Below are 26008 nucleotides of genomic sequence, written 5' to 3' on the forward strand. Positions count from 1 at the left end.
CTACAAACTCTTTCCCGACTACTTCAAGTTTTAATAAATTATCTGAGTGTTAGTGACTTCTCTCTAATTGTTCTTTGCATTATTCATGGCTTTCGGTTTACTAACCAGGTGTCTTTCGGTGTTCTAACAAACTGTTGTGTGCGTATGGCTTTTTCTATCATTCTATTAATGCAATCCGTTACAATTTTCATAAGCATTTTCTCTTCAATGCGTGGTATGAAAGCAACTACTTTGCTTGCTTTAGGTGTTTTATACTTTATATTTTACGTTAATTTCTATAATAACACGTGGTACTGCTTACAACCATTAATTTTTCATTTTAATCTGCACTATACGTTTCCACAAATTTTCTACACTTTTAACTAACAGTTAATAGTTATAAGTACATACTATTTTTTAAATAATTTGTTTTTAAATTTCAGTGGCCAATGGCAAATTTATGTGTAACAGCACCACGTAGAAAGTGGCACATTTATATTATGTTTTGTTTGTGTGATTCGAGAACAATCAATGTATTTATTTCTATAAGTAATTTTCCGCTCCTGGCAAGTGATGCTGTAAAATATTCACCATAATGTTATTTATAGCAACATTTTCAAGGGCTTTACATGTTGATTGGCTTTTTTTTAATATTTAATTAGTTTTACAAAATTGGTATTTTTTTTTTGTTTTATCCAAGTTGTTCTTTTCTAATTTATCGTTTGAAGAAAATAGGTTTCGAGACTTATGAGATCAAAGCTTATTTTGCTTTTTAACTACAGGTGCAAGCGATTGTTGACCATCACCATGCCGACGTAAAGACAGCCAGCAAGGTCCGATTCGCGGAACCGGGATCTGGTGAACCTGGTCCCGAAGATGCACCTTCACCACCATTGACGGATAATGACGAAAAGGACAAGGACGATAAGGTGATAACCAACAAATACATACACTTGAGCATGATACTTACAGACATCTACGACTATGTTAATCTTAGAGAACCGAATCAAAGCAATCTTTAAACAACGTTCAGACATTTTTAAATTTAACAAAAATTACGTTTAAATAAAAGCAATAAGTGTTTTTGATTTTGTTGTTTTTGAGTGTAAACATCCATGTCTCTTCGTAAGACGAGCTAAACTAATAGTCCCTTCATATTTTAATTTGAAATGCTACGAAATTAATGTTAACGCTATTAACTCATTTCTGTTACGTTTTAATATTCATTGTTTTATTGCTACTTTATGTGTAATATGCCATTACCACATAAGTTTCTTTAGCCGTTTACTATTTAACAATATTTAAGTCTAGTTCAAGTAAAATATATAACTTTAGTTCACGAGACTATTGTGGAAATGGCTATCTATTTTAAGATGCTAAATGCACTATCATTGTCATCTTTTATTTATTATCCTAATTTACCCGTCATCGTAAGTAATCGTAATGAGTCCTTGCGAATTTACACACGGTGGTCATATGTTTGCCAATGTTCATTCACTTTGATTTGTTCACATTAGTTCATTTCGGTAGTCACATTAGATAAGAGATTGGATGTTTGAATGTCCGTAGTCGGTCGGTTAACAATCAAAGTAATATATGACATCCCGTGTTTCATTCGCCTTGAATCCGTCATGTGCAACGTCTCGCCACGACACCAAAAACGAATTGAAATCGAATGACAATGAACAAAACGATTGGGCAAACGTAGGACGAATTCAGAAGTAGTTTGTTGCACATAATCGATTCAATGTGGGACTCGCCCGATGAACAGTCGCAGTGCGAGGGCGCGCCGTCCCCGCCGCTCGACGCCGACAGGAACAAAGAGGGCGGCGCCAACGGGGACGTCCTCAACTCAAAACCTAACCTCCCCAACATTACGCCGTAAGTCTTCTTATTTGTTAATTAGAAGAGAAATTATTGTAAGTTATATGTATCTTATATATGTATATATAGGTATGTGCAATATAACATTTTTGTAATACAATAATATTTTCTTTTTTTTAAAAACCATTAAAACAAATAATTTTATTTTTTCTACTTAAGCAGAAAAGTTGTTGAAATTAGAGCGGTTTGGTATTTAAGTATCGTTTTTTGACACTGTAGAGTTATTACATTTTTAGGGAGTTGCCTTATTTATAAAAATATCTTATTACTTATGTTAGTGACGAGGGCACGGTGAGGAAGATGCACACGGCGGTGAAGCTGAACGAAGTTATCGTGTCACGGTCTCACGACGCACAACTAGTGATACTCAACCTGCCCGGCCCGCCAAGAGACACCGAGCTAGAAATGGAATCCAACTGTAACTTTTTGATTTATATAATACTTATCCTCTATTATATTTTCTATTTTATTGACTCGGAAACATATTGACATTTCATAATGAAGTGTGTATGGGTATCTGGGAATAAATATTCCGTACTATCAAATGATTCAACGTCCATTTGATTCAACGCGATGTTCCAAAACGTCCACTCTATTTATAGAATTCTTCCTTTAAGAGTTGTTATGTCTCTTTTCCAGACATGGAATTCCTGGAAGTGCTGACGGAGGGGCTGGAGAAGGTGCTGATGGTGCGCGGCGGCGGGCGCGAGGTTATCACCATCTACTCGTGAACGCCTCGCGCGACGAAACACACAAATTATGGCAATACTAAATTAATCTTAATCGATATAAATCGATCTTAATATCGATTACGCAAATACGCGTCTCTACTGTAATAGCTCTTTGTGATTGTTCAAAATTGACATTTCTGTTATTAAACATTTATTTAGGACATTGCTCACGAAAGACTATAGAAAATTATTATGTTCTTCTATTTGTTTTTAGACATGTCTCTTTATAAGATCAAATGACGTAAGTTTGACTCTTAAGTGTTAGATTAAATCTAAATTTTGTTGAATTTGGAGCTTAGAATGATAATTTTTAAAATTTATTCAATGTTGTATAGATTATGTATGAGTATTTCGTATGAATCTAATAAGGAGCCTTACCTAGACGTTAGCTCTACTTTCATTTGTTACATAGTGTAGCTATTACACTCGGTAGTCACTTTGTTACGGTACGTGTCATATCGTTTTTAATTTTATGATTGTTACAAACATATATTTACTTATGTAAAAAAAAATTGACTTTACTTTTATTTTCTATACATATTTAATAAAAAACGTAGTCACTTTGTAATCGTATACAAGACCGTAAACAATTTTATCTATATGTGAAAAGTATTTTGTAAATAGATATTCTGTTCTAAGATTTTACATCTGCTCAACTTAAAACTTACCATGGGACTGAAGATTCAAATTTATATATTTAATTCCTTATATTCAGGTAAATGTAGAGATGAACGAATTAAACGTAATGTCTAGTCACTTACTGCATTTGCCATGTGCAGACGGAGAAAGCTGAATCAATTACAATTGGGCATTTTTAATCTTTATCGGATCAATATTTAATGGATTCGATTTCATTTAAAATAAGTGTGTGGTTACCTCCTGGGATCACTCCATGGTTTTATGGTGAGTGGATTCAAATTTATCTACTGAATTTTGGAATATTGAAATCTTTTCTGCGCGGTAGTAAATACGTATTACCATCTGGTATTTAAGATATCTATCGAGTTAGATAAATAAACTTGTGGCAACATACCGTTAGTGTCTAAACTTATAAACTTATTACGCACATTCGCGTAGATAGATTATTTCTTACTGTGATGCTTTATATTTAACGTTATGGTCATCAGAAATTTTACTATATTTTAACTGTTTGTGTAAAGTTAGGTGCGAGTGGTGTGATTTTATTAGTACGACCTTGTAGCGCCCTTTCGTAAGTACGGTTAACATACGCACGAAGGAGACGCTTCTAAAATTTTAATATGTTTAAAATTACGACACAATTCAATATGATTAAGTTCGGATGTTGTCAAATATGTGTCGTGCACTGAAATTATAAGTAAGCGTAGACGATTCCTAGAAATTATATTAAATAATATATTTCTTCTCAATGAAGTATCAATGATGCTGTAGATACAATGAAAATAATTTTACATTTATCGATAAATTTAAAAAACAAAAAACATTTAACAACCTTAAAAAGAATTAATAGTATTATCTGTTTACGCCGTGAGTTAAATAATTTTAAACTCAAGTATTGAGCTATCCTCATATGGATGGACCCTTCACATCAAAACTATTCGTCAATTTTAATTTGTGTAACTCCGTATTTAACAATAATTATACATTCTATATAAAGTTAGGTAACTGCCAAATAGGAGTCGATGTCTTATTATCCTAGTCCTTAAGAAGTTAGCAATTAATTCTAAACAATTTCATGGTTCAAAATTTCATATTCCTAGGAGATTAGATCAAGTAATAAAATAGTCATAAGAAATCTAATGCATGATATCACTTTTGATTATTAATAGTTAGAGAAAATAGTATCGTAGTTTCAGCATTTGAAGTGTTGACAAAATGTTTTTCCGCTCTCCCGGATCATATGATTAAGAAATGTTAAAATTAGTAACTTTGTCTTAAAACTGTTTGTGACTCTCGTCACTTAAAGTTTCGGATCTGTGAGTTCTAATTCGATAGCATTCTAAACGGAAAGCATACCGACTTACAACCTGCTCTGTAAACTCCGCTATATTCGACTGCTCGTTCGAAAACTGCCGTTTATTTTCACAGTAAACTCATTCGTGATACTTTTTGTGATCTTCAGAAAAAGTTAACATTCAACTCATGTGAACTTTACTTAATTAAATTAAGTCTAAATGATTCTAAATATTAAAATGATAGTACGGCTGTTTTAAAATACATAAACTTTTAATGATCATCACTTAGTGATATAAAAAATAAAATTATATTACATAATATATTTACTTTCAAATAGAAAATTAACATATATATAAAAAATACACGATTACATAAATATTTATGTCTATCAATAGGCAATAAAAGCTTTTTATTTCAGATAAAGATGTTAAATAAAGGTAAAATGCTATCCTGCCAGAGTGTACCTATGACACGTAATATTTCATTTCAGGAAAGTACAAAAAATCATATTTAATTCAAATAAAAATCTCAAAAAACCTTTTTATCTATTATATTATTTTTAAGTCGAACAAATTTATGTTTGCAGAGCCATAGTTATAATTTAACTTTTTGAAATTAATTGTAAGTTAGCAGATCAGTTTCGTATCCTGTTTTTATTATAAGAATGTTATAATCCTAAAAGAACAATTTCTGATATTAAATATATACTATAATGCCGATTTACTCTTTGCTTTTAATTTTATGCATAATATGAAAAAAAAATTATCGAACGTCACGTATAATGTGCCAAACTTGTCTTCAAAAGTCGTATTACGCTGTGGCAATACTAATAAACCTAGGTTAGTCTACCTAAGTAGATTTAACTAAGAGGTTAATTTAAACAAATGCATTAAAGTATGTATCTAATAAGAATGTTCGCATGAATAGATTTTCAAAAATTTGTGTGTTAGGATTGGCACTTTTAAAATAATTAAATAGTTACTCATGAATATGCACATAACTTTTCTTCAAACAATTAAAATCATTAATTGTGAATGATAACATATTTATTATATAAATTCAATTTTAAATTTACAAGTACATATATGTTTTAGGCTGCAATTCAGCCTAAGCACAATCACTAAAAATAAATGTAATTCAGGCTAGAATTGCTGTGATACACGATTTGGCTATAAAATATTATTATCTTCGGCGATTACCATGAATAAAAATTGTACGAAATTGGTTTAATTTTATTGCATTTAAAAAACAAATAAGTCTTTATTACAATTGGGCGGCAAATTCGAATTAAGAACATTCGGAGTTTTCAACACAACAAACGCATTTTTGTTTCCAATTGGTATTATTTTTATAAATAGATAAGATAAACACTCGAGTTCAATTAAATATTGATAAAACGAGCGATCTTTGGTGATTCTTGTATTATTTACATATATTATATAATAATCTGGATAGAGACTTTATTGGAAAAGTATTTTGAATTGTGAAAATCAGTTATAATTATTCAAAATAATCAAATATTCATTCTAGTAAATTAGTGAGTTAATTTAAGAGATGTTATGAGTATAATAAAATAAATAAATTAATTATAAACTAAGTCTTTTTTTTGCGTATGCAAGGCCGTCATAACCATAATCGGCGCCCGTGTGAGAAATTTGTCCGGCGCCCCTAGAAGTAGTCTATGGCGCGCCCTTCCCTTTCAAATCACTCTTCATATGAAAGTTTAAATAAAACATATATTTTTTTATGAATACATATATTTTCCCAAGTAATATTTTTTAAAGAAGACTAGAAAAATATTTATAATAAAATATTCCAATAAATCTATACCACAATTTATAAACATAAAACTAATCGCAGTTATTTTTTACTTTTTTCTTACTAACTAAAGTAAGTAAGCTTATTGTCACATTTATATTATTTTTAAGTACCTTTTATTGAATTAACAGGTTATGGCATTTTCAATGCTCTGCTTAATATACTTTTTTAAACCTGGCTTATCATATAATGTGTGTAATTGACTAAGTTGAGAATACTTCAAACCTACAACTTTCATTCCCAATAACTGTAAATGTTTAACTCTCATCATTTGAGGTCCAATGAGAGTTTTATCATCAGAACAATAATGATCTGGCAGAAATACTAAAACTGCTGTAAGTTTGTTCTTTACATATTTCGATTTCCAGTTGGAAAAATTATTTCCAAAATCAATTGGATGTATCATAATATCTATAAAATATGTTTGATCAGAGCAAAAATTTGGGAGCAAAACGCCATTAGATATTTTCATTGATTTTCCAACTATTGATAAAAATGTGTCATTTATTTTTTCTAGAATGTTCTGAACCCTTTTATCTTGTTCAATAGGTTTAAGCCAATGATCTTTAGGTAGTAAGGGTCCTGGATACTCTTGAGCTTCCAAAGACAAAGCAGTGTCAATTAATTTAAGCCGATTCATTATATCTTGGTTACTTATTTTTGTTAAGTATTCAGAACTAAACATTCTGTTAACTAACTGAAATGGATATTGACCTATATAAATGAAAGAAAGTGCAATACTTGATAAATCATCAACATTCATTTTGTCAAATTTCACAAGCAAGTTTTTTTCAAGAATAGTGCAAAATTCTTTATTGTCAGGTTGAAAGTTCAAATATCCATATGGATAGACACAGCACTTTAGAAAACTTGCAGGTATATTATTTATATTGTTTATTAAGTAATTCCCACATACATTCAATATATCTTTATTTCGAATTTTGAATTGCATACAGTAATTTAAAATGGCTACAATTAATACATGGGATTTAATTTTACTCTCTTTATATTTCATGTATCTCTCCACAGCTTTTTCCACTTGATAATCAGTATAGTTTAGTCGGGTAAGTTTTGTAATTATGTCCAGTAAAGTGTCTTCATCCAAAACATGAATGTTTCTGTTGAACCAACTTCCAACTATTGCAAAGGATTGCAGTGAGAAATATTTCACTTGGAGAAATATTTCCAAAATATCTTGCATAGATGATACCTTTATTTTATACCAATAGTCAGACAGTTTTTGTTCTAACAACACTATTATAGTTCTTTTACTTGATTTTAACCCAGGCAAAATTTTAAATAATAAATCAATATTTGTTTCATCGATTTCATCCTCTTTCTCTATAAATCCAACCCACATTTTGTCTATTGTTTCTGAATATTTTGGATCTACATTGTTTTTTATTAAATATTTTGTGAAATTGCAAATTTGATCCAGTGTCAGTTTATTATCAATAACTCTGTTAAGTACTTCATCACAAAATTTATGTTTGTAGGGATGTAATAGTGAAGAATCAGTTTTCAAAATGTTAAGTATAGTATTTGTATCTTCAGTTCTAATTACAACCCTCAATAATTTTTCCAAAATTGCACCTTTAGCATCACTGATATAGTCAGGTTTTATGTCCACGACCATCGGTGTTGTAATCTTTTCCAGGTCATAAATTCGTTCTATTGCAGCTAATGCGATGTTTGGAGTAATTTTGCTACACTTTGTTATTAAGGAAAATACATCGCGTAAATGAGTACACTGCTTAAACTCAGCTTGAATTAAATTGTAGTTGAGAGAGTCGGAAGTAGTGTTCGGTGGTTCCAATTTACGAACATTTTCGAACTCACCAATGTCGTTAAGTTTTCTTATAACTATTGGCAGTTCTTGGACATTGTAACCATTCTCTATTAGAATAGTGGTATGAGTAAAATCGTGATTCTTCAACTTGTCGTCGCTAAAACTACGATTTCCGATAATAAAGCCATTATTGTTTGAACAATTAGAGTTACCGCAAATCTGTACACTCTTTCTGAACTTTATATATGACCGACGAAAAACTAAAGACATTGTAGTTAAAATAAAAAGCAAAAAAACATAATGAAATTAATTCACACTGATTAATCATTTAATAATCCAAGTAATTTGTTTGTCGTCGTTTCTTTTCTCACAATCACAACAATATGTCACTGCCACTGCCATTGTCTTGTCAGTCTCTGTCAACTGTCAATTCAATAATTCAAATACAACAAATAGCGTTTAGGGTGGATCAGACAAATTCCGCCATCGGTATAGTTATGGTCCACTAAGCAAAAACACATTTATTGTAGCCCTTATATAAATTAATAAAATTAAACGACAGAGACATATGCTACAAGTAATATGCTAACATTTCTCGTATTAACTAATAAAAGAAAACATTAATTTAAAGAGCCATAGCCATAGCTGACCTTAATGTAATAGGTGCAGAGATCATTAAAAATTGTCAGTTTCTTATCACTTTTGTTTCTGTTTTAAAATCTAGCCTTGATTTAAAAAATACCATCTGTTTATTGATTCAGATTTAAGTTGCTTTTTTATCAACATGTGTTATAGAAGAAATGTTCTGCTATTTAGTGAGCGATCATTACTGAGATTTATAGAATTTTGGGTTATGCACGCCGGGTCAGATAACTTTGTCATAGCATTCGTATATATCGGACTTAATCATACATTTCTTATTTTTACGTCTTGTCAATTTTTTAATTAATATTTTCTGGCCTGTTTACGTCTTGTGTCCACTTTTTCTTGCAAGTTAAAAAACAAGATCTGATGCCTTTGGTTTAAACTTTGGGATTTAAAAATTTCCAGGACCAAGTATATAAGTATAAGTCTATTTTTTATCTGAGAAAAATTTATGTTTGTCTATTATCCATTGTCAAATATGACAATTCATAAATATGATTTGACAATTCTTAATCTGAGTTTGACAACAACAAGTTGTCATTGGATCTCGTCGCGCGTCCCGTGATCAAGCGTGATGCAGTGAACATTGATCAATCATCTTTTGTATAATTTACAAGGTCCGAGATGATTTTATTTGTTAGCGGTTTTCAACTTAACTTCCAATTTTATATCAGCAAGAGAGCATTTTCTTATTGAATCCAGTGTAACGCTGTATTCGATTTAGTTTAGTCGATACTGTCTACTCCAATAAGGAAATATATGCTGTTTATAAGATACATTGAAACAAAATAAAGCCATTTTTTCACAGCCGTAAAGGGTTGTAATAAATTAGGACAAAAAAAGAAACCAAAAATCAAATGTAAGTACCAGCCCATTGCATATTTAAAAAAAAAAACAAATGTTTTCATTATTTTTTGTTTATTACCTTGTAATTTACGTTAAAATTGTTATTATATTTATATATAGAAATGGTATAAATAAAAAAAAAACTTTTTTTTTTAACCATCTAACTAAGCAACAATAAACATTGACTATGTACATTACTCAAGTAACAAGTAACTCATAATAGTTTTTTGTAAAGGATGTTTACTATTTAGTCACAGAACATTAAATACTATGATAAAAAAATCAAGGTTAAAGTATTTTTCTGTTTGCAATAGCTTAAGATAAAAACATATTTTCAACAGATTACCTATCTTTTTCCATGCAGTGCAACAATCTATTTTTTATCAAGATAAGTGGAAAATAATAAATTTATATGGAGAAATATTTGATCTGATTTTTTTAATAAAAATTAACAAACATTTTATCAGAGAAGAATTAGTACAGGAACATATATCAGGTCTATTATTAAGAGATAGTGGTCTGACAGATGGTAGATGATTAAATGAGATTGTAGAATGTGGGCCAGGATGTGGATTTAATTAATGTAAAACTGAAAAGAGTTGTGTGATAAAGAAGACAGCATTTATGTTTAAATACATTTAGATGTCTTCTAACTTTTCAATATGAAATCGGTAAAAAATATCTGTTCAAATTGATGATCAAATTATCAGACTCCTTAAGACCACATACTTTGTGTAAGAGTTGTTTAATAATAACAAATTTATAGTTTTGATTTAATGTAAATTATTGTTTTCAATCTTAAAATGTGATTTAATAACATAACTATTGATATGTTATATATTTTTCAGATGACTTTGACATTAAATTGGGGCATAGCCGGTGTTGGCATGATTAGTCATGATTTTTTAACTGCCATGTCTAATTTATCAAGTGATCAACACAAGGTTGTTGCTATCGCTGGCAAAGATCTGAGCCGTGCACACAGATTGGCAATGCTACACAATATCAACACTGCATATGAAGGTTATGAATCCCTCGCCAATGACAGTTCAATTGGTAATTATCTTTAATAACTCTAGCAATTGTTCCATTTGTAAACAAACTGCTTTATTAGCTTTGCAGATGTTATGTTCTTTTTATTGCTTCTTTAAAATCTATAAACTATACTGCTATTGATTACTATTTTCAATGGCTGAGTTTTTAAAATTAGATTTTTTTGTTTCCTTAAAGTCATTTATCCACATAGCTTTATTTTATGGTATTTTAAACTTTGTGTCTCTTCTCCTATTCCAAAGCAACTTACATCAAGCAGATTAGTTATATACTAGAGAATAAATTTAAGAGTCTTAGGAAATGTATTTATATATTACAAAAGTATTTATTTGTAACAGAAACATGCCCAATAAGATCATAATCTCTGCCTACACTTATTGGCTATGAGTACTTAACTGTAAAATCTTTAGAGAAAGTTTCATACAAAGGCTGAGTACATATATTTGCCCTTTAAATATATAATTATATCTTAAATGACTTGTGAAATGTTACGGAGCTATAAATAATAAATGAGAGAAGGCCATGATAATAAATATGCTCACATACATCAAGAGAAATTGATTGCTGTGCTCTTTATCTTTGATGACCTTTACTGACTTTCTTACAATTCCAGTTTGTAGTCATTATTATTTATAACCTAGAGGTTATAAATATATATGTACATCTCACGTGTTTAAGGAAAATTATAAGGTATAATATATCTGAAACCAAAAATCTTTTAGAAGCCAAAAGACAGGGGTGACGAACTTATACGTATTTTTCTAACGTACGCCATTTTTCTAACGAAATGTTTGATGAGGTCATAGACATTCCAACAAATATTTTTTATTATTGTAGACATTTTATAGCGTAAAAATCACTCGTTATCTCTCCTCATATTATACAAACTTCACACTTTTTTTCGTAGTGCGTAATGAATTTCGTGAACAGTGACGTGCCCAAAATATTGTGTCGCCATTGATTCGCCTTTCCTGCTCTAAGAGAATTAACTGCAACTGTACCACAGATTTAATACTGATAATGTTTCATATAAGTGGTTAAAACTTAACTTCATGCTGTTAGCTTCTGTGTAATCGTTATTTTTACGCATGTTGATCAGTCTCTACCTTTATTCATACTCATTTTTATGGTCTAATGTTTGACATATTAGTAAAAATGTAAAGAAATAACTCAACCACAAGTAAATAAATGTTACATAATTAAACTTCATTTGCAGACATCGTTTTCGTCAGTGTCATGAATTTACAGCATTATGATGTAGCTAAGTTAATGTTAGAGAATGGTAAACATGTACTCTGCGAAAAGCCAATGGGTATGACGTACAAACAGACGAAGTCATTGGTGGACCTGGCGCGAGAAAAGAAACTATTTCTTCTCGAGGGGATGTGGTCGAGGTTCTTTCCTGCTTACGATGCTTTGGATAAACACATTGCCACCGGCGGGCTTGGGGATGTCTATCATGTAAACGTACAATTCGGGGTCGAAATTAACGACATTGAGAGGAATTTGTAAGATATTTTCATACACCTCGCTTTTATTCACCTCTTTACATTGACCTTCAGTTATTATCAGAGCTGTAACTTTATTGTTAGTTCGCATTTTCCTGTTGCTTTTTGATATGAGTAATATTTTCTTAAAATAATTTATATATTGTAGTAAGTTTAATAATATATGCAAAACTATAATTTCAATGTAAAATATGGAACTGATATTATATTTAGCGTGAATAAAATCTACTTGTAATTTCTCGATCGCATTAGACAGCTCTTTTAATAATATCATATCATCTGCGCTTTATTATTCAAGTATTGCCATACTTCTGCTTTAAACGCCGTAATATTCCAGAATGAAAGACTTGGGCGGCGGAGCGGTTATGGACTTAGGTTTATACATGTTGCAACTGGTGCAATTCGTGTACAAAGAGCCACCCACCGACATCATGTGTACGGGTCACTTGAGCAAGGCTGGCGTCGACGAATCGCTCTCCTGCGCCCTTAAGTACAAGGGCGGCAGGACGGCGACGATATCGGCGCACACCCGCGCCACCATGACTAACAGAGCTGAGATCACGGGGACCAAGGGTACTATTGCGGTTAGTAGTACCCCAGCCATAGTCTTGCTTGTCCAGTCCAACTGCTCTCCTGGTACAGTTATATCAGGACAGTTTTGACAATTGTGCTTAGAGAGAACTGTTTTTAAATTATGTTCCTCTGGTATAAATAGGAACATCAATCAGAAATAAAGTATAGGGGTTTCCAAATATCTCGGCAGGTCAGAACATCGTACGAGTCGCTGCACAGGAGACAATTTTAACTGTCTCGTAGCGTAAAAGGATACGGGGGAGGGCACTGCGCAGTATACAGAATTGAACTGCCAAGATATTTGAAAAGATCTCTAATTAAAGTATCAAAAGTTTAAAAACATCGTAATAACCATCGAAACTGGTGCTTATCTCGTGAACTAGACCAAATATAAAAGCATGTAATTGTAGACTATTTCAATATATATTCCTACTATTTTCTTTCTTTGCATGCTAATTTGATAGACTTTTAACTGATCTGAGGCTTTTGCGCAACTAATTACCTGCATTATCTATTAACTGCACCTTGGTACATGTTACATCGAAAGGGTAGAAGCATACGAGACTAGGCAGGAGTATTTTTATTTACACAAACATATAATTGATAGTTACAACTCGTAACTATAAATTAAACTTCATAAAATAATGTATACATTTCAAACTCTACGATATGAATTTAGACAAAAAGAAAAGATAAAAAACGACAACTTAAAAAAAAATAACTATAAAAAATCATCGAACGACCGTCAATTCAGAAAGATATTGATATTTAAAGAATATCTTGTATTCCAGCTTGAGTACTTCTGGTGTCCGACCACGCTGCAGATATCTGCCGCCAACAACACGGAGTGGACGCTACCCAAGGGAAAATACAGCTACCACTTTCACAACAGCGCCGGCCTCAGCTACCAGATACAGGAGTGCTGGGACTGCTTGGCTAAAGGTAACGCATCTTACTACTATAGTTCAGTTAATAACTTCTCATAATTCTTAACAAAATAAACTGGTTTTAAGAGAATAAGAGTAAATACGCGTATTCTATTATTTTCAGGTTTACTGGAAAGTCCTAAAATGTCACTGGACGAGAGCATACTATTTTCAAAGTTAACGGACACGATGCGGGCACAATTAGGAGTACTAGATGTAGGTCTTTAAGTTACACTAACAGTGGATCTCCATTGTCTTAGCACTTGTATTACTCTCGTTCTCAGTGAATAAATCAGAGACAGTAATAGTGTTCTAATACAAGTGTCACGTTATTTAAGATTCACGCCAACAAAAGTTAAATAATTTCGCCAGTACTAGTTCTAATCACGCAGTAGCTTAGAGGCTTTTATCAGACACGCAACAAAGCTAACATGTATATTGTACAGAACAAGTATTTACCTCAACTAACTGTGATTTATATAGTGTTGTGACGTTATATTTATTAAGTATATTTTATTTTATATTTACACACAGTATTTATTGTATTCACATTTTCTGGTTAATAAACACTTAAAAATTGTTGTTGTTTTATTTACATATACATTTTATGTCATTGGTTAATTAATGTCTGCGAGGAATTTTACGAAAACTGTATAAAACTGAATCTTAAGTTAAACGTTGGAACTGCTGTCGAGTGAAAAAAGAAAATAATACAAAAATAAAAAATACCTTTTTTATTTTAAATTCCATCAATATAAATTCAATAAAATAATCTTTTCTTTTTCATTTATCGATAACAAATAAACTGTTGATAAAAACAAACCTAGAAAATATAGTGCTTATAAGTTCAACCCAGAATTTCAAGTTCCGAAATTAAAGAGATTACAGGAGAGCCCCGGACAATCATATAAGTATTTTATATGCTCTTTGGTACTTAGTGAACCACAAAGGAACTAAATAATTGCCAGTTTGTAAAATTCTTATAATTTTAGTAGACACAAAAATGTCGACTTGTGTTCTTTCATCGTTGTAATATAGAAAGCGCGCGTTTTTTTTTACTGCTTCTATATTCATTCAAAACAAGAATGCATCGAAATTAAAATACTCAATACTGGCAACATATTCTTTTCACGTGGATCCTTTGTTAATAAGTGGTCAAAGACTAAGTAACAAAGAATAAATTCATATTTGTTTACCGCAACAATTCCGGAAGCTTGGGGTCGCGGGCTGAGGTATTACCATATGCTATTGACAGTTAATTTACTTCTTGAAATCTTCTAGTACTTTCTGAATGATGCTCGCTCCCTCGCGGATCTGTTGCTCTGTAATGACGAGCGGCGGCGCGAGGCGGATAGTCTGGCCGTGAGTTGGCTTCGTGATCAAGCCCGCGTCGCGCAGTCGCTTGCACACCTCGTATGCTGGGATACCTGGTACAAAATATCGACATTACAGTGTATCTTACAGATTAAAATCTTTGTAATATGAATGACGATTCAATTTACAGAAGGTAAAGAAAAGAAATATTGTCATGTTTACTTTCGATAAAAGCTAAATGTAAAAGCTTAGAACCTAGCCATAAAAAAATTTAGACGCTGTTTCAATCTTGTAGTACAGGTCTTATATCGAAGTAATCATGATGCTCATGCGTAAGCTTTCGAAATGCGATCTTGACAAATAAATAACAGTATTTATATCGGAAGCAGTTTTTAAAACTCTTTTATAACCCAAGTTGATGTCTATTATTTAAATCACCGGAGGATAAAGGGTTAAAACGTGTGTTTAACTAAACAGTATCCGCTACCATCAGCGTCAAAAATTGCGAAAATCAAATAGGCACAAAATACTACGTTTTATAGCCAGTCCATTTATAGAGGTGTAAGTATGCATAGTCAGTAGATGTTAGAACTTACTGTCATCAATGACGATAGCGAACATAAGTCCGCGGCCGCGCACCACATTCACCTTCGACTTGGGGATCTTCTCCAGCTCGGCGCGGAACACCGTCTCCAGACGCGCCGCATTCTCTATCAATTTATCCTCTAATAAAACCTGAAAACGGTCAATGGCATTTTGAAACGAATTTACGTACTTTGTTTTTATTTATATTTTAAGTTTCCAATATCGGTAAAAAAAAATATTGTAACATATGAAAAGTATTCCGTTATTGTATTTCGGATTCATCTATATATATAAAAGAAAGTCGTGTTAGTTACACTATTTATAACTCAAGAACGGCTAAATCGATTTGACTGAAAATTGGTGGGCAGGTAGCTTAGAATCAGGAAACGGGCATAGGATCATTTTTACCCCGTTTTCTATTTTTTATTCCGCGCGGACGGAGTCGCGGGTAAGAGCTAGTATAAAATAGATTTTAATTGTAAAATTCTTACCTTAATAGCTTCGGTAGCTACAGCACACGCTAGGGGATTACCACCATAAGTTGACCCGTGCGTTCCTGGTTTGATTACCTTAAAAGAATAAGCGTTAATTAAATCATTTTTTACTGTTAAACCTGTCAAAGAAAATATTATGTATCAACACGTTGAATGCCACCGACGTGCTTGTCGCCTTTCAAAAAACGAAGAAATCGTATTAGCATGGAACGAATCAAATGTTTTTAAAAGTACTCACATCCATAACATTATTGTTGGCGAGCACAGCGGAGACCGGCAGTACACCGCCGCTTAGTGCTTTGCCAAGGATCAGTATGTCTGGCTTCACACCCTCGTGTTCGACAGCTAATAACTTGCCAGTGCGACCTGGAATAGTAAAGTTGCCATTAAAAACCCAACTAACTCCTATTAACCTTAAGAGAAGAATCCGATTGTACTGAAATTTCGGCTTCGGTTTAGGCTATAGAAATTTAAAAAGCAACTTACATACAAACCCGCATACATAAAAACACACTTCCATAACCGTCCTGAGTAAGTTCGGTAAATATTTTCAACCCTAATATTTAAAAAAAAAAACAAAAAAATATTCTCTACCTAATCCTGTTTGCACCTCGTCTGCGATCCAGAGCACGTTGTACTTGGTGCAGAGCGACCTGACCTTCTGTAAGTATCCAGTGTCCGGTATCACGACGCCCGCCTCGCCTTGGATCGGCTCCACCATGAAGGCGGCCACGTTCGGGTCTTTTAGCGCTTTCTGGAATCATTACATATTTTTGATGTGAAACATCTATAGGCTCACTTGTAAACCGAATTGTTGGCGTGGCGACGCTTGCCGTGGCGACGGGTAGCCACACTATACTAAGGTATACTTATATATATTTTATGTGTAGTAGAGTGTACGGTGTGGCGACGGGTCGCCACGCTATACTGAGGTATACATATATATATTATTTTAATAATATTATCTTTTATGCATATTACTTGTACACACACGATTTTTCACATCTGCCAGGCGTCCCATGACGGCTCACATTTTTTTAATAGTACATCTCTATTCATAAGATCACACTTCTTAAAATTAATCAACGTAATAAAATATGCCGACTACAATAAAAAATTTATATAGTTTTTTATAAGTTGGACATTCAGATTTTACATTAAAAATATTTATCGACCCTACCAACTTTTACATTTCGACAGCTATTACGTCATAAAATGGTGGTTCATAAAAAGTTGTAATTATCTCTGTCACGGTAAGATTCTAAGACCTGTATTTTACACACCTCTAATGCGGGAATATCATTGTATGGTATGAGTTCGAAGCACGGCATGTAGGGACCGAAGCCGTCGGAACATGTCGGGTCCGAGGACGAGGACACCGCAGCAAGCGTGCGACCCCAGAAGTTGCCCTCCGCGAATATTATCTGAAAAATAAAATTGCATTACAGTTAAAAATCTAGAGGAAACAAAATTACATTTCAGGCGACCTTTTATAAAAATTTTGTTACAAATTTTTTTAACAAAATGTGTCGAGTTCAACAAAAACTACAATGGCATAGTGCTTTTCCCTCTCGCCCAACATAGGTCTCATAAATATTTACACATTAATTACCTTAGCTTGGTTTTGCGGTATCTTCTTAACCTCATAGCCCCACTTGCGTGCGATCTTGCAGGCGCTCTCGCCGCCCTCCACGCCCGTATTCATAGGCAGCAGCCGGTCGTACCCCAACAGCTCCGTCATAAACTTCTCGTACTTACCCAATTGGTCGGAATAGAATGCTCTGGAAGTTTAAAAAAGATTATTTAATAAATTGCTACTCTCCGTGGCCTTAATTCATAACTGAGGAAACATCTTATGCAGATTCTGAGTATGGCAGTTAATCATAGTACCTACTCATGGTTATTTAGTAATCCAGACTGATAATATTGGTTTGTAACGATACTTTGTTTATATTGAAAATAAGCTGAAGCATAATTACTTTTTTTAAACAATATATTAAATAGATTTAAAATGTTAAAAGTAAAATTAATTAAAACTGCACACTGCATTCCGTTAAATCTATTTATATATACGATATCTTTAGTTTGGTGCTTTGAAAACCAAGGAATATATTGGCTTGAGGTTTTCCAACAATAAACAAACTTTGATATATTTCAAATTAAAAAGCATAATAACTATGTCACGAGAACACATGACTTATATTTTATTTCATGTTTACGTGCATATTTACGTACATTTAACGCTGTAATTCAATTTACATTTTGTAAATTAATACCACCAAATTATCTATGTATACAACGCAATCCACAACCACTGACATAGAGACACACCTACTAAATACAATAACATTTTATACCAATTTTACATACCATCCAAAATATAGTACAGATAAGCTTAAAGCAACTTTAAACTGTGAACTCCTAATGTGACCTAATTTCTATGTATTATACAATTCTTTGCAAATATCTTGGCGGTCCAAGGACATCTTCGTGCTAAGCAGTGCTCTCCCCCGCATTCCGCTATGCCTAGCTTAACGACTCGCGCGAAGTTAAGAGCTGCCAAGATATCTGAAAACATTTATACTAACCTGGAGACAAGAGTAAGTTTGTTAGCTTGTTCATTGAGCGCCTTAATAATCCTGGGATGACAGTGGCCCTGGTTGACTGCGGAGTAGGCGCTCAGGAAGTCATAGTACCGCCTGCCTTCCACGTCCCACACGAACACACCTGGTCAAAAGATTTCATAAGTTTAAAATTAAGGTTTTCTTTACAAGCTTCAATGTTCATTCGGTAGGTGTGTCCTATATTTATAGAGATATATTTATTTCTTAGTCGGCCGTTTTTAAAAGAAAAAATAACCCTGAATAAAGAAAATTGTAAGCAAAAATATTGAATTCGACTGAATTCAGTTTGAATATGATTATACATTTTATTTTAATTGCCGTAAGAACAAGTTTGTGTTAAAACAAAAAAAAACTTTAGCATTGTTTTGCGTAGGCACATAGATTAATGTATTCAAGGTCATGAACTTCAACGTAAGCTAACCACTTTGGGGTTATTATTACAAAGAATAGTTTTATCTAATTTATTAACATATGAAGTCTATTTATAAATAAATTTATCGTTAGTGATGTAAAAACACTAACAACAAAATAAGTCAACTTTGTATCTCAAAGGTTAGATTTATCTGTCACTTACGACGTGAACTCTTTTCCTAGCGATAAGACTTTTTAGGTATGATCTGAGTAAAGTAAAAGACAAATTGATTCATCCGCAGTTAGCAGGGGATAGCTAATAATTATCATAATTGAGTGCGACTCATACTAATCCTTACTAATCGAAGTTGAAAACTCAGCTTTGTTTTAAATTTTCCTATTTAACCTAAACTAGCTGTCGCCCGCGAGTACGTCCGCACCGAATTAAAAAAAAACATAATAATATAGGATATGTGTTCTTCTTGACTATGTTCTACGTCTGCGCCAAATTTCATCAAGATTCGTTGAACCGCTCCGGAGATACCTTCAAATATCCATCCATCCATCTATACATCCATCCATACATTCGCATTTATAATATATTAGTAAGATTAAAATCTTGTATCTCTCAAAAATTAAAATCTTCCAATTAACTCTTATCGATAGGCAGCCGCATTATAGCATAATAAAATATAACAATATAAATAAAATCGTTGAAAAGGGTCGAATGTGAGTGCATTAAAGATATAAATAATCATAAAATGTTTTGCTTATATTCGTATCGAATTAAGATATTTATATACGCCGACTATTAGTGTTATCAAAAAATTAAATAACGCATGATGAAATATTTCATTCGACACAGATGAAAGATACACAACAATAAGAAGAATCAATACCGTTCAATTGAACTGATAGACTGAAGTAATAACAATTTTACTGATCTGCAATAGTCAACAAAAATTTCATTCGCCTACGTTAGATCCAAGATCGTATTAAAACTAATAGGTTAAATATTATTATTATTATTACTATATATTTAGAATTTATACGTTTTGCATGTAAAGGAGCTTTAAAAGAAAACTATGGTAAAAAGAGGTTATCTTACCAATATATGCAAATGTTTGAATGGATGGATGGATATTTGTTAGAAGTTATCTCCAGAACGATTGCACGGATATCACTGGAATTTGACATGGATGTAGAAATGTCTAAAAATTATTATTTTTTAAATTCAGCGCGGACTTAGTCGCTTGCGACGGTTAGTTTCAAATAAATTTTGTCGCAAATTTTAAGCTCTATAATTTTCCGAGAACCTAGTTAACGTGACCACATCCATGCAGTCGAGAAATACCACTTTAAGAACGCCAAAATCTATACTTTCCCTAATAACGTAATATTTATAAGGTAAGTTTCTTTAATAGATAACACTAGCTGTAGCCCCCGTGTGTTATTCCAGACTGTGTTCTCCATCTGTACCAAATTTCTTCGAGATCCATGCAGCCGTTCTGGAGATACCTTGTAACAAATATCCATCCATCCATCTAAACATTCGCATTTATAATATTTGTAAAATAAATGGCTATACGATCTTATAATGATCCTCTATGAACTCACCTTCACCACGAGTTAAGGCAACTTGCAGAGGCGCGTAATTGCGACAGCCATACTTGTCTTCCAAAGCGAAGATTTCCTCCGACGAAAGCTTGTTCTGAGCCATGACCTAAACATGAAAACACAACATTCTTTAAATATGTCTGCTGCAAGACAATTTAATGCATCGCTAAAAAAACGATATTGGCCAGAAATATACATGACAAAATGACACAATTTTAGAAAGAAATTAAAAAAGAACAAGGGATATTATCTTTCGTAACACAGAACGCATTTTAGCAACCTGAACGTTAAATTTAAAATTTCGTGAAATTTTACATTGATGATAATAAATAGCTCTTAGATTAGCAATATAATAATCGACGAAAATGTAATAAAATGAGGAATTCGAAGTCGTGTAGAAAGTAGAAATTCAAAAACAAAACTTACTAGCGCCTTATTCAGAAAAATATATGAAATGCAATGAAATAAAATCGTACAGAATCTTATATAGCAACCTTCGCTGATAAGACTTATTCAAGTAAATATTATATATAGGATTTATACACCCGTGCTTTACTATTTATTGTACGTTCCGCGAAGGCTCAAACGTACAAACACATTTCATAATCATCGTTCACGAAGCACACTTTGTTTATCAGAGTCAATGTTTATTTACATAGCATATTAACCGGCATACGGATATCAAATTAGAAAAAAGTTATACCAAAGGCCTGTCTACTAATGTATTCAAAAATATCATATATCGAACCAATACTACAATATTATAAAAAATAATATTCTGACCTTTAATTTTTTTGTTTGATAATGTGTCTATTTTCAAACCGATGCTGTGTGATCGCGTCTAAAATTACCCAGCAACGGTGGCGTTGACCGTCTAGCACGAGACTAAATAAATGACTGGCGACGGAAAAAAAATTCCACGATTCAAACACCAACTCCCTGTATTTATAATAACGATACGCAATCTACGAGACCCTTATTAACATCATTCGTTGCCGCTCTTAAATAACAAGATCGACCGGAATTTTCCGAACTGCCAATAGAAATATTTATATGACGCAATATTAAAGATATTAACAACCAGAGTCCCAGACGTTCATTTACGATTGTTACTTCTTAAAACAATATTTATCAACCGTCTGGTATTTCATGATTTCCGTGAAAATGATTTACAAAACTTTGCATATCAGGCGGTTAGATCTTTTAATACCAGCAATCTGAGAATTTTTAATTCTAAGTCTTTATGTATATAAACACTTTAAATTATATTATTGAAAACAATCTTAACAGCAGCGTCAAAAACAAAATAGGTTAAATAGGCATACGGTTGTGAAATGTAACGCGAAAATAAATAACGATCCTAATTATAAGTCCCTGTAGTACCCTTGCGCTGCAAGTATCGCGTTATGCGCTCCTTACAATCATCGTTGAGTCGGCCACGCGAGTCATCTATTCCACGGGAGAGTAGAGGGCCTAGCACGAATATTAGTAAGAACGTTTTCGTAACATTATAGTCAAAATTATTATGAAAATGTATGCAGTGCATACCAGGAGTAGAGTACACTAACAAATTTCATACAAACTTTGACACATTTAGTCGATGACGTTACGAAGGCGCGTGTCGCAAATATTCGTGCTAGGCCTTTCTCACGATGATCCTCACAAATGTATAAGCACTGTTTCAACTTTTTACTTTAAATAAACTAGTGGACAAATTCAATAAAAACAAAAAAAAACAATTTGAATAGAATCTATTCATTTAAACATAATCACTTCCTTTTAAATATTAAACTAAATTTCTAACATAAACAAATTAATCTATACATTTATTTAATTTCATTTTTTCCTATGTTCATTTTCAGGGTCTCCTCCATAGTATTCTGTATAAGTGGGAAATGTTTGTGCACCCCTTTCTGGGGTTGTTGGCAAAGAACCTCCATCTAACAACCTTTTAGCTTCTATTTTAGCTGCATTCTCTTGCTTCAGCTTGGCAATAGCTAGATTATGCTCAATTTCTTCTTCTGTTGGTGGATCTTCTCTAAAAATAAATAATTTGTAACTTATTTCATCTGTTATTTTTGCTTTTTGTTGTACTGCTGTAATAACATTACCTTACCTTCTCATTCTTAACCATGATTCCCATTCTGCTGGGATTGGATCTTCAAAATCATTTCCCTTTGGTGGGTCATACCAACGGGAAGGCTTTCTTTTACCTCTACTGGGATCTGCAGGTATTTCATAATATATATTTCCAGAAAAATCTTTACCTGCAAAATGCCAACAAGAACAATTATCTATTTTATATCAACTTAAGTTACCAAGTGGCATTATTTTAGGAAATGACAAATAAAGAGGGATTAATTATATACATACAGTCAACCCCATTATGATCTACTTTATTTAAGTCTTATCCCAATACTAGTAGCAATTAATATGTCCCAGTATGCATTTTCATGTACTAAAGTAAAATATAAAAGTTTTTCTATGAACTAAAGTAAACTCAAAGGGCAAGTCAGTGGTATTTAGACATGTATAAATAAGCTCTGAAATGGTTAAAAAGACCACATAGACTTGAACACTTAAGCTATAGCTCAACAATTTAATTGGAAGCTCATGGTATGTTGCGATGTACTATAACTGAGTTGACGTAAGCTGCCTGACAACTCGCAGTTTGCAGCTTAAAATGCAAAACATAACTCTAAGGAGATACAAATTGAGCTGAGCTGCGATCCGGTTTACTGATGTGTTTGACACATGTATACTGTGAGCTGATCAGTATGTCTATTCTAGTTTAGTTACCCATGACTGAGTGAATAACTAGTTACTGATTGTGTTAATAGGAAGGATCAAAATCCACCAGTAGACGACCATCGAAACGAAATCTTATGTGAAAATCCAGAAATATTTACTATTCAATAACGAACTTTTTGTTTATTCTTGTTTACCAATTTATTATTCATTAAATAGTCTACTTGCCCATATTATTCCCTCGAATTGGGCGAGGTTTCAAAGAATTTATGAAATTCTGGAAGACAATTCGCCAAAGATGTCGATGCGGGCCGTTAGACATCTAAAACAAAATCTTTTATTAGTAAACTATAATGCTAAAGGACCTTATTTAAAGGATACTTGAGAACTTACCTTAAATCTAATTTATCGTCTTAGGTAAAGACTCAAGCCTATAATCCCTTCAGATATAATAGTTTCTTTACAAACTAAACAAATTATCTAACTATTGCAAATTTGCAAATCAAAAACAACGTCATAAAATTTGCTATTGAAGACAATGTCAATGTCAACGTGACGTTGACATTTAAGGATTGTAAAGTCGAATTGCATTGCTTTTGTAAATCATCCTAATGAGCTTAGAAATTGCAACATTCACAATTACTTATCGACTATAACCTCAATTCAATAATTTCAATGTGATGTAGTAAAGTCAGCACAAAAAACATAATGGGCTTTATCATAAAAACTTACACAGTGTTTCAAAAATATTCTAACTCAAACCTGCATCAACCCTTTTATACCGTAATACCAGCGCCCGGTGCGGATTTTAACAAAATATATTTATTTACTCAGATGCATATAAAAATAGTTTAAAGCATATCTTTTTATTTTATTAGAAATTAAAATGGATATTTCAATTGGATCGTCATAACACAACACTATTGACCATGAAGCAAGGAGTGAAGCTTCCTTCACTTATGAGCTTATGACAACTTGACAGCATCACTGATCACTTTTGCTGCATCTCGAAAGTGATTCAATAATTTGCATATTTTGTACTAACACAAACTTAAAGTTTTACTTTTCAATTATTGCATTGATTACGTGTGTTGTTCAGTAAATAAATATACTTCACAATGGCGAAAATGGCATTTCAGCACCAAGCCGGAACGGCTATGGAATGTCTTAGTGTAAGTAGTAAGACCACTCCCAAATGTTTTGTTTTTACTTGTTTTCAACGTTTTTCCCTTAGTTATAATTAAATTTGTACATCATTATTTAAACAGATACCAATAACACTTCAAAAAGAAGCTGGTGTTGATGCAGAAGGAAGGGAAGTTATGAAATGTGGCTTTAAAATAGGCGGAGGAATTGATCAAGATTATCGCAAAAGCCCACAAGGGTATACTGATAACGTAAGTACTAATAATATAATATGCATGTAACCAAAAAAAAATCAGTTTCAAACCATTGTACTGAAATGTTTTTTGTTATCTGTTTTATGTTATTCACTAAATTGCTACACTAGTAGATATTGGTTCTACCTCCAATTTTGTGTTGACATTCTTCTTTTAACATCTTATAAGTGCTTGTTCTGGAAACTTTAGCTCCATCCTCTGTGAATCCCTCTCTTATTGCAATCAAATTTGGCTACTGGGGTTTTAGTGAGTCAAATAGGAACCCAGTGCTCTACATAAAAGGCAGAGTATTTTATAAGTATTTCCTCCACACACCAAACTAAAGAACCAAACCAAAAAAGCAGGCCATTAGTAGTAAAGAAGTACTATTATTATTATTTCAGGGTATCTATGTGACTGAAGTGCATGAAGGAAGTCCAGCAGCTAAATCTGGATTGAGGATGCATGACAAAATCCTGCAATGCAATGGATATGACTTCACCATGGTAACACACAAGAAGGCTGTCAGCTACATCAAGAAGCACCCAGTTCTAAATCTTCTTGTTGCTAGAAAAGGTGTAACATCTACATAACTGTTACATAGTTTTTGTAACATAAGTATATTTAATTAATTTTGATCAAGTGTTTTGAAAGAAATGTATTTAGAAATCAAATGATTTTATAATGTTATTTATTTTTTAGAGTATTTTTAGATTTAGGTTTATTAATTAATTTATTAAGTAACTCAATTCATTTTGTTACAATTATTCTTAATACTTTGGGGTTATGACATTTAATATATTTTAAATTTCTAGTTCCAAATTTATTAAAACATAAAAAAATAATTGTGCTCAATATCACTGGTCTTAATATATAATTATATTTCTATTCAATTTTTACATCTCTCTTTTTAACCCCAATGGATAAAGAAGTGGTAAAATATACAATGATCATTTTTATATATGCCAATAAATGGATTTATGAGAAAAGTTACCAGTGTTGATAATAAAACAAATAATTTTAATAATTATGTCATGATCATATGAGTTAAATATAATTGATATTGTTAATTGACATTATGGATAGTAATTTGTTATTAGTTGGTTGTTATTGGATAATGTAAGGGTTTCTTCATGCAATATTTTATAAGCCCTGTATTGAAACATGCATCGGATAAAATTTAAGAAGTAAAATAGATTTTTAACATAC

General features: G+C 32.3%; 6 protein-coding genes across 11 annotated transcripts in view; 3 read left to right on the forward strand and 3 right to left on the reverse strand.

The window, feature by feature from the left end:
• LOC106709267 (solute carrier family 12 member 4) overlaps positions 1–2785 on the forward strand; it is a 196291-nt gene extending 193506 nt beyond the window's left edge. For 4 of the 6 annotated variants that reach the window (XM_014501029.2, XM_045684122.1, XM_014501032.2 and 1 more), the window contains 4 exons: positions 762–908; positions 1688–1860; positions 2142–2281; positions 2503–2785. In XM_014501029.2, coding sequence (XP_014356515.1) covers positions 762–908; positions 1688–1860; positions 2142–2281; positions 2503–2594 — 552 coding nt within the window. In that variant the 3' untranslated portion in view covers positions 2595–2785. The remainder of the gene's footprint in view (positions 1–761; positions 909–1687; positions 1861–2141; positions 2282–2502) is intronic. The other 2 variants (XM_014501034.2, XM_014501031.2) reach the window with 2 other exon arrangements.
• Positions 2786–6395: 3610 nt separating this feature from the next.
• Positions 6396–8695, reverse strand: LOC106709276 (FAST kinase domain-containing protein 3, mitochondrial). Its single transcript, XM_014501044.2, has one exon. The coding sequence runs from the start codon at positions 8404–8406 to the stop codon at positions 6472–6474; it is 1935 nt and encodes a 644-aa protein (XP_014356530.2). The 5' UTR covers positions 8407–8695; the 3' UTR covers positions 6396–6471.
• A 1746-nt stretch (positions 8696–10441) lies between these two features.
• LOC106709317 (trans-1,2-dihydrobenzene-1,2-diol dehydrogenase) lies at positions 10442–14263 on the forward strand. The gene is made up of 5 exons (XM_045682384.1): positions 10442–10683; positions 11897–12188; positions 12526–12772; positions 13553–13703; positions 13812–14263. The coding sequence occupies exons 1-5, from the start codon at positions 10458–10460 to the stop codon at positions 13913–13915; spliced, it is 1020 nt and encodes a 339-aa protein (XP_045538340.1). The 5' UTR covers positions 10442–10457; the 3' UTR covers positions 13916–14263.
• A 190-nt stretch (positions 14264–14453) lies between these two features.
• On the reverse strand, positions 14454–21584 carry LOC106709313 (ornithine aminotransferase, mitochondrial). Its single transcript, XM_045681319.1, has 10 exons — positions 21456–21584; positions 20673–20778; positions 18669–18807; positions 17693–17861; positions 17364–17504; positions 16675–16834; positions 16319–16446; positions 16078–16155; positions 15598–15736; positions 14454–15114 (listed from the first exon to the last, which is right to left on the reverse strand). Exons 2-10 carry the CDS (start codon positions 20773–20775, stop codon positions 14948–14950), a joined length of 1224 nt encoding a protein of 407 aa, XP_045537275.1. The 5' UTR covers positions 20776–20778; positions 21456–21584; the 3' UTR covers positions 14454–14947.
• Positions 21585–22491: 907 nt separating this feature from the next.
• On the reverse strand, positions 22492–23968 carry LOC106709282. Its single transcript, XM_014501051.2, has 4 exons — positions 23814–23968; positions 23649–23742; positions 22789–22939; positions 22492–22710 (listed from the first exon to the last, which is right to left on the reverse strand). The coding sequence occupies exons 2-4, from the start codon at positions 23740–23742 to the stop codon at positions 22509–22511; spliced, it is 447 nt and encodes a 148-aa protein (XP_014356537.2). The 5' UTR covers positions 23814–23968; the 3' UTR covers positions 22492–22508.
• Positions 23969–24356: 388 nt separating this feature from the next.
• On the forward strand, positions 24357–25407 carry LOC106709253 (tax1-binding protein 3 homolog). Its single transcript, XM_014501014.2, has 3 exons — positions 24357–24592; positions 24689–24817; positions 25204–25407. Exons 1-3 carry the CDS (start codon positions 24539–24541, stop codon positions 25390–25392), a joined length of 372 nt encoding a protein of 123 aa, XP_014356500.2. The 5' UTR covers positions 24357–24538; the 3' UTR covers positions 25393–25407.
• The last annotated feature ends 601 nt before the right edge of the window (positions 25408–26008 follow it).

Source organism: Papilio machaon, chromosome 2, assembly GCF_912999745.1.
Source record: "Papilio machaon chromosome 2, ilPapMach1.1, whole genome shotgun sequence".
NCBI lineage: Eukaryota > Metazoa > Arthropoda > Insecta > Lepidoptera > Papilionidae > Papilio > Papilio machaon.

Bases quoted from the DNA above. Each gene is read 5' to 3' on its own strand.
- LOC106709276 (XM_014501044.2), bottom strand. From the start codon at position 8,406: ATGTCTTTAGTTTTTCGTCGGTCATATATAAAGTTCAGAAAGAGTGTA.
- LOC106709317 (XM_045682384.1), top strand. From the start codon at position 10,458: ATGTTATATATTTTTCAGATGACTTTGACATTAAATTGGGGCATAGCC. The intron at 12,189-12,525 runs GTAAGATATTTT...GTAATATTCCAG, and splicing joins AACGACATTGAGAGGAATTT to AATGAAAGACTTGGGCGGCG. The intron at 13,704-13,811 runs GTAACGCATCTT...TATTATTTTCAG, and splicing joins CTGGGACTGCTTGGCTAAAG to GTTTACTGGAAAGTCCTAAA.
- LOC106709313 (XM_045681319.1), bottom strand. From the start codon at position 20,775: ATGGCTCAGAACAAGCTTTCGTCGGAGGAAATCTTCGCTTTGGAAGAC. The intron at 16,835-17,363 runs GTGTGTAAAATA...TAATGATTCCAG, and splicing joins ATGATATTCCCGCATTAGAG to AAAGCGCTAAAAGACCCGAA. The intron at 15,737-16,077 runs GTAAGAATTTTA...GACCGTTTTCAG, and splicing joins TAGCTACCGAAGCTATTAAG to GTTTTATTAGAGGATAAATT.
- LOC106709282 (XM_014501051.2), bottom strand. From the start codon at position 23,742: ATGTCTAACGGCCCGCATCGACATCTTTGGCGAATTGTCTTCCAGAAT. The intron at 22,940-23,648 runs GCAAGTAGACTA...GGCATTTTGCAG, and splicing joins AATTCGAGGGAATAATATGG to GTAAAGATTTTTCTGGAAAT. The intron at 22,711-22,788 runs GTAAGGTAATGT...ATTTATTTTTAG, and splicing joins TCATGGTTAAGAATGAGAAG to AGAAGATCCACCAACAGAAG.
- LOC106709253 (XM_014501014.2), top strand. From the start codon at position 24,539: ATGGCGAAAATGGCATTTCAGCACCAAGCCGGAACGGCTATGGAATGT. The intron at 24,593-24,688 runs GTAAGTAGTAAG...TTATTTAAACAG, and splicing joins CGGCTATGGAATGTCTTAGT to ATACCAATAACACTTCAAAA. The intron at 24,818-25,203 runs GTAAGTACTAAT...TTATTATTTCAG, and splicing joins CACAAGGGTATACTGATAAC to GGTATCTATGTGACTGAAGT.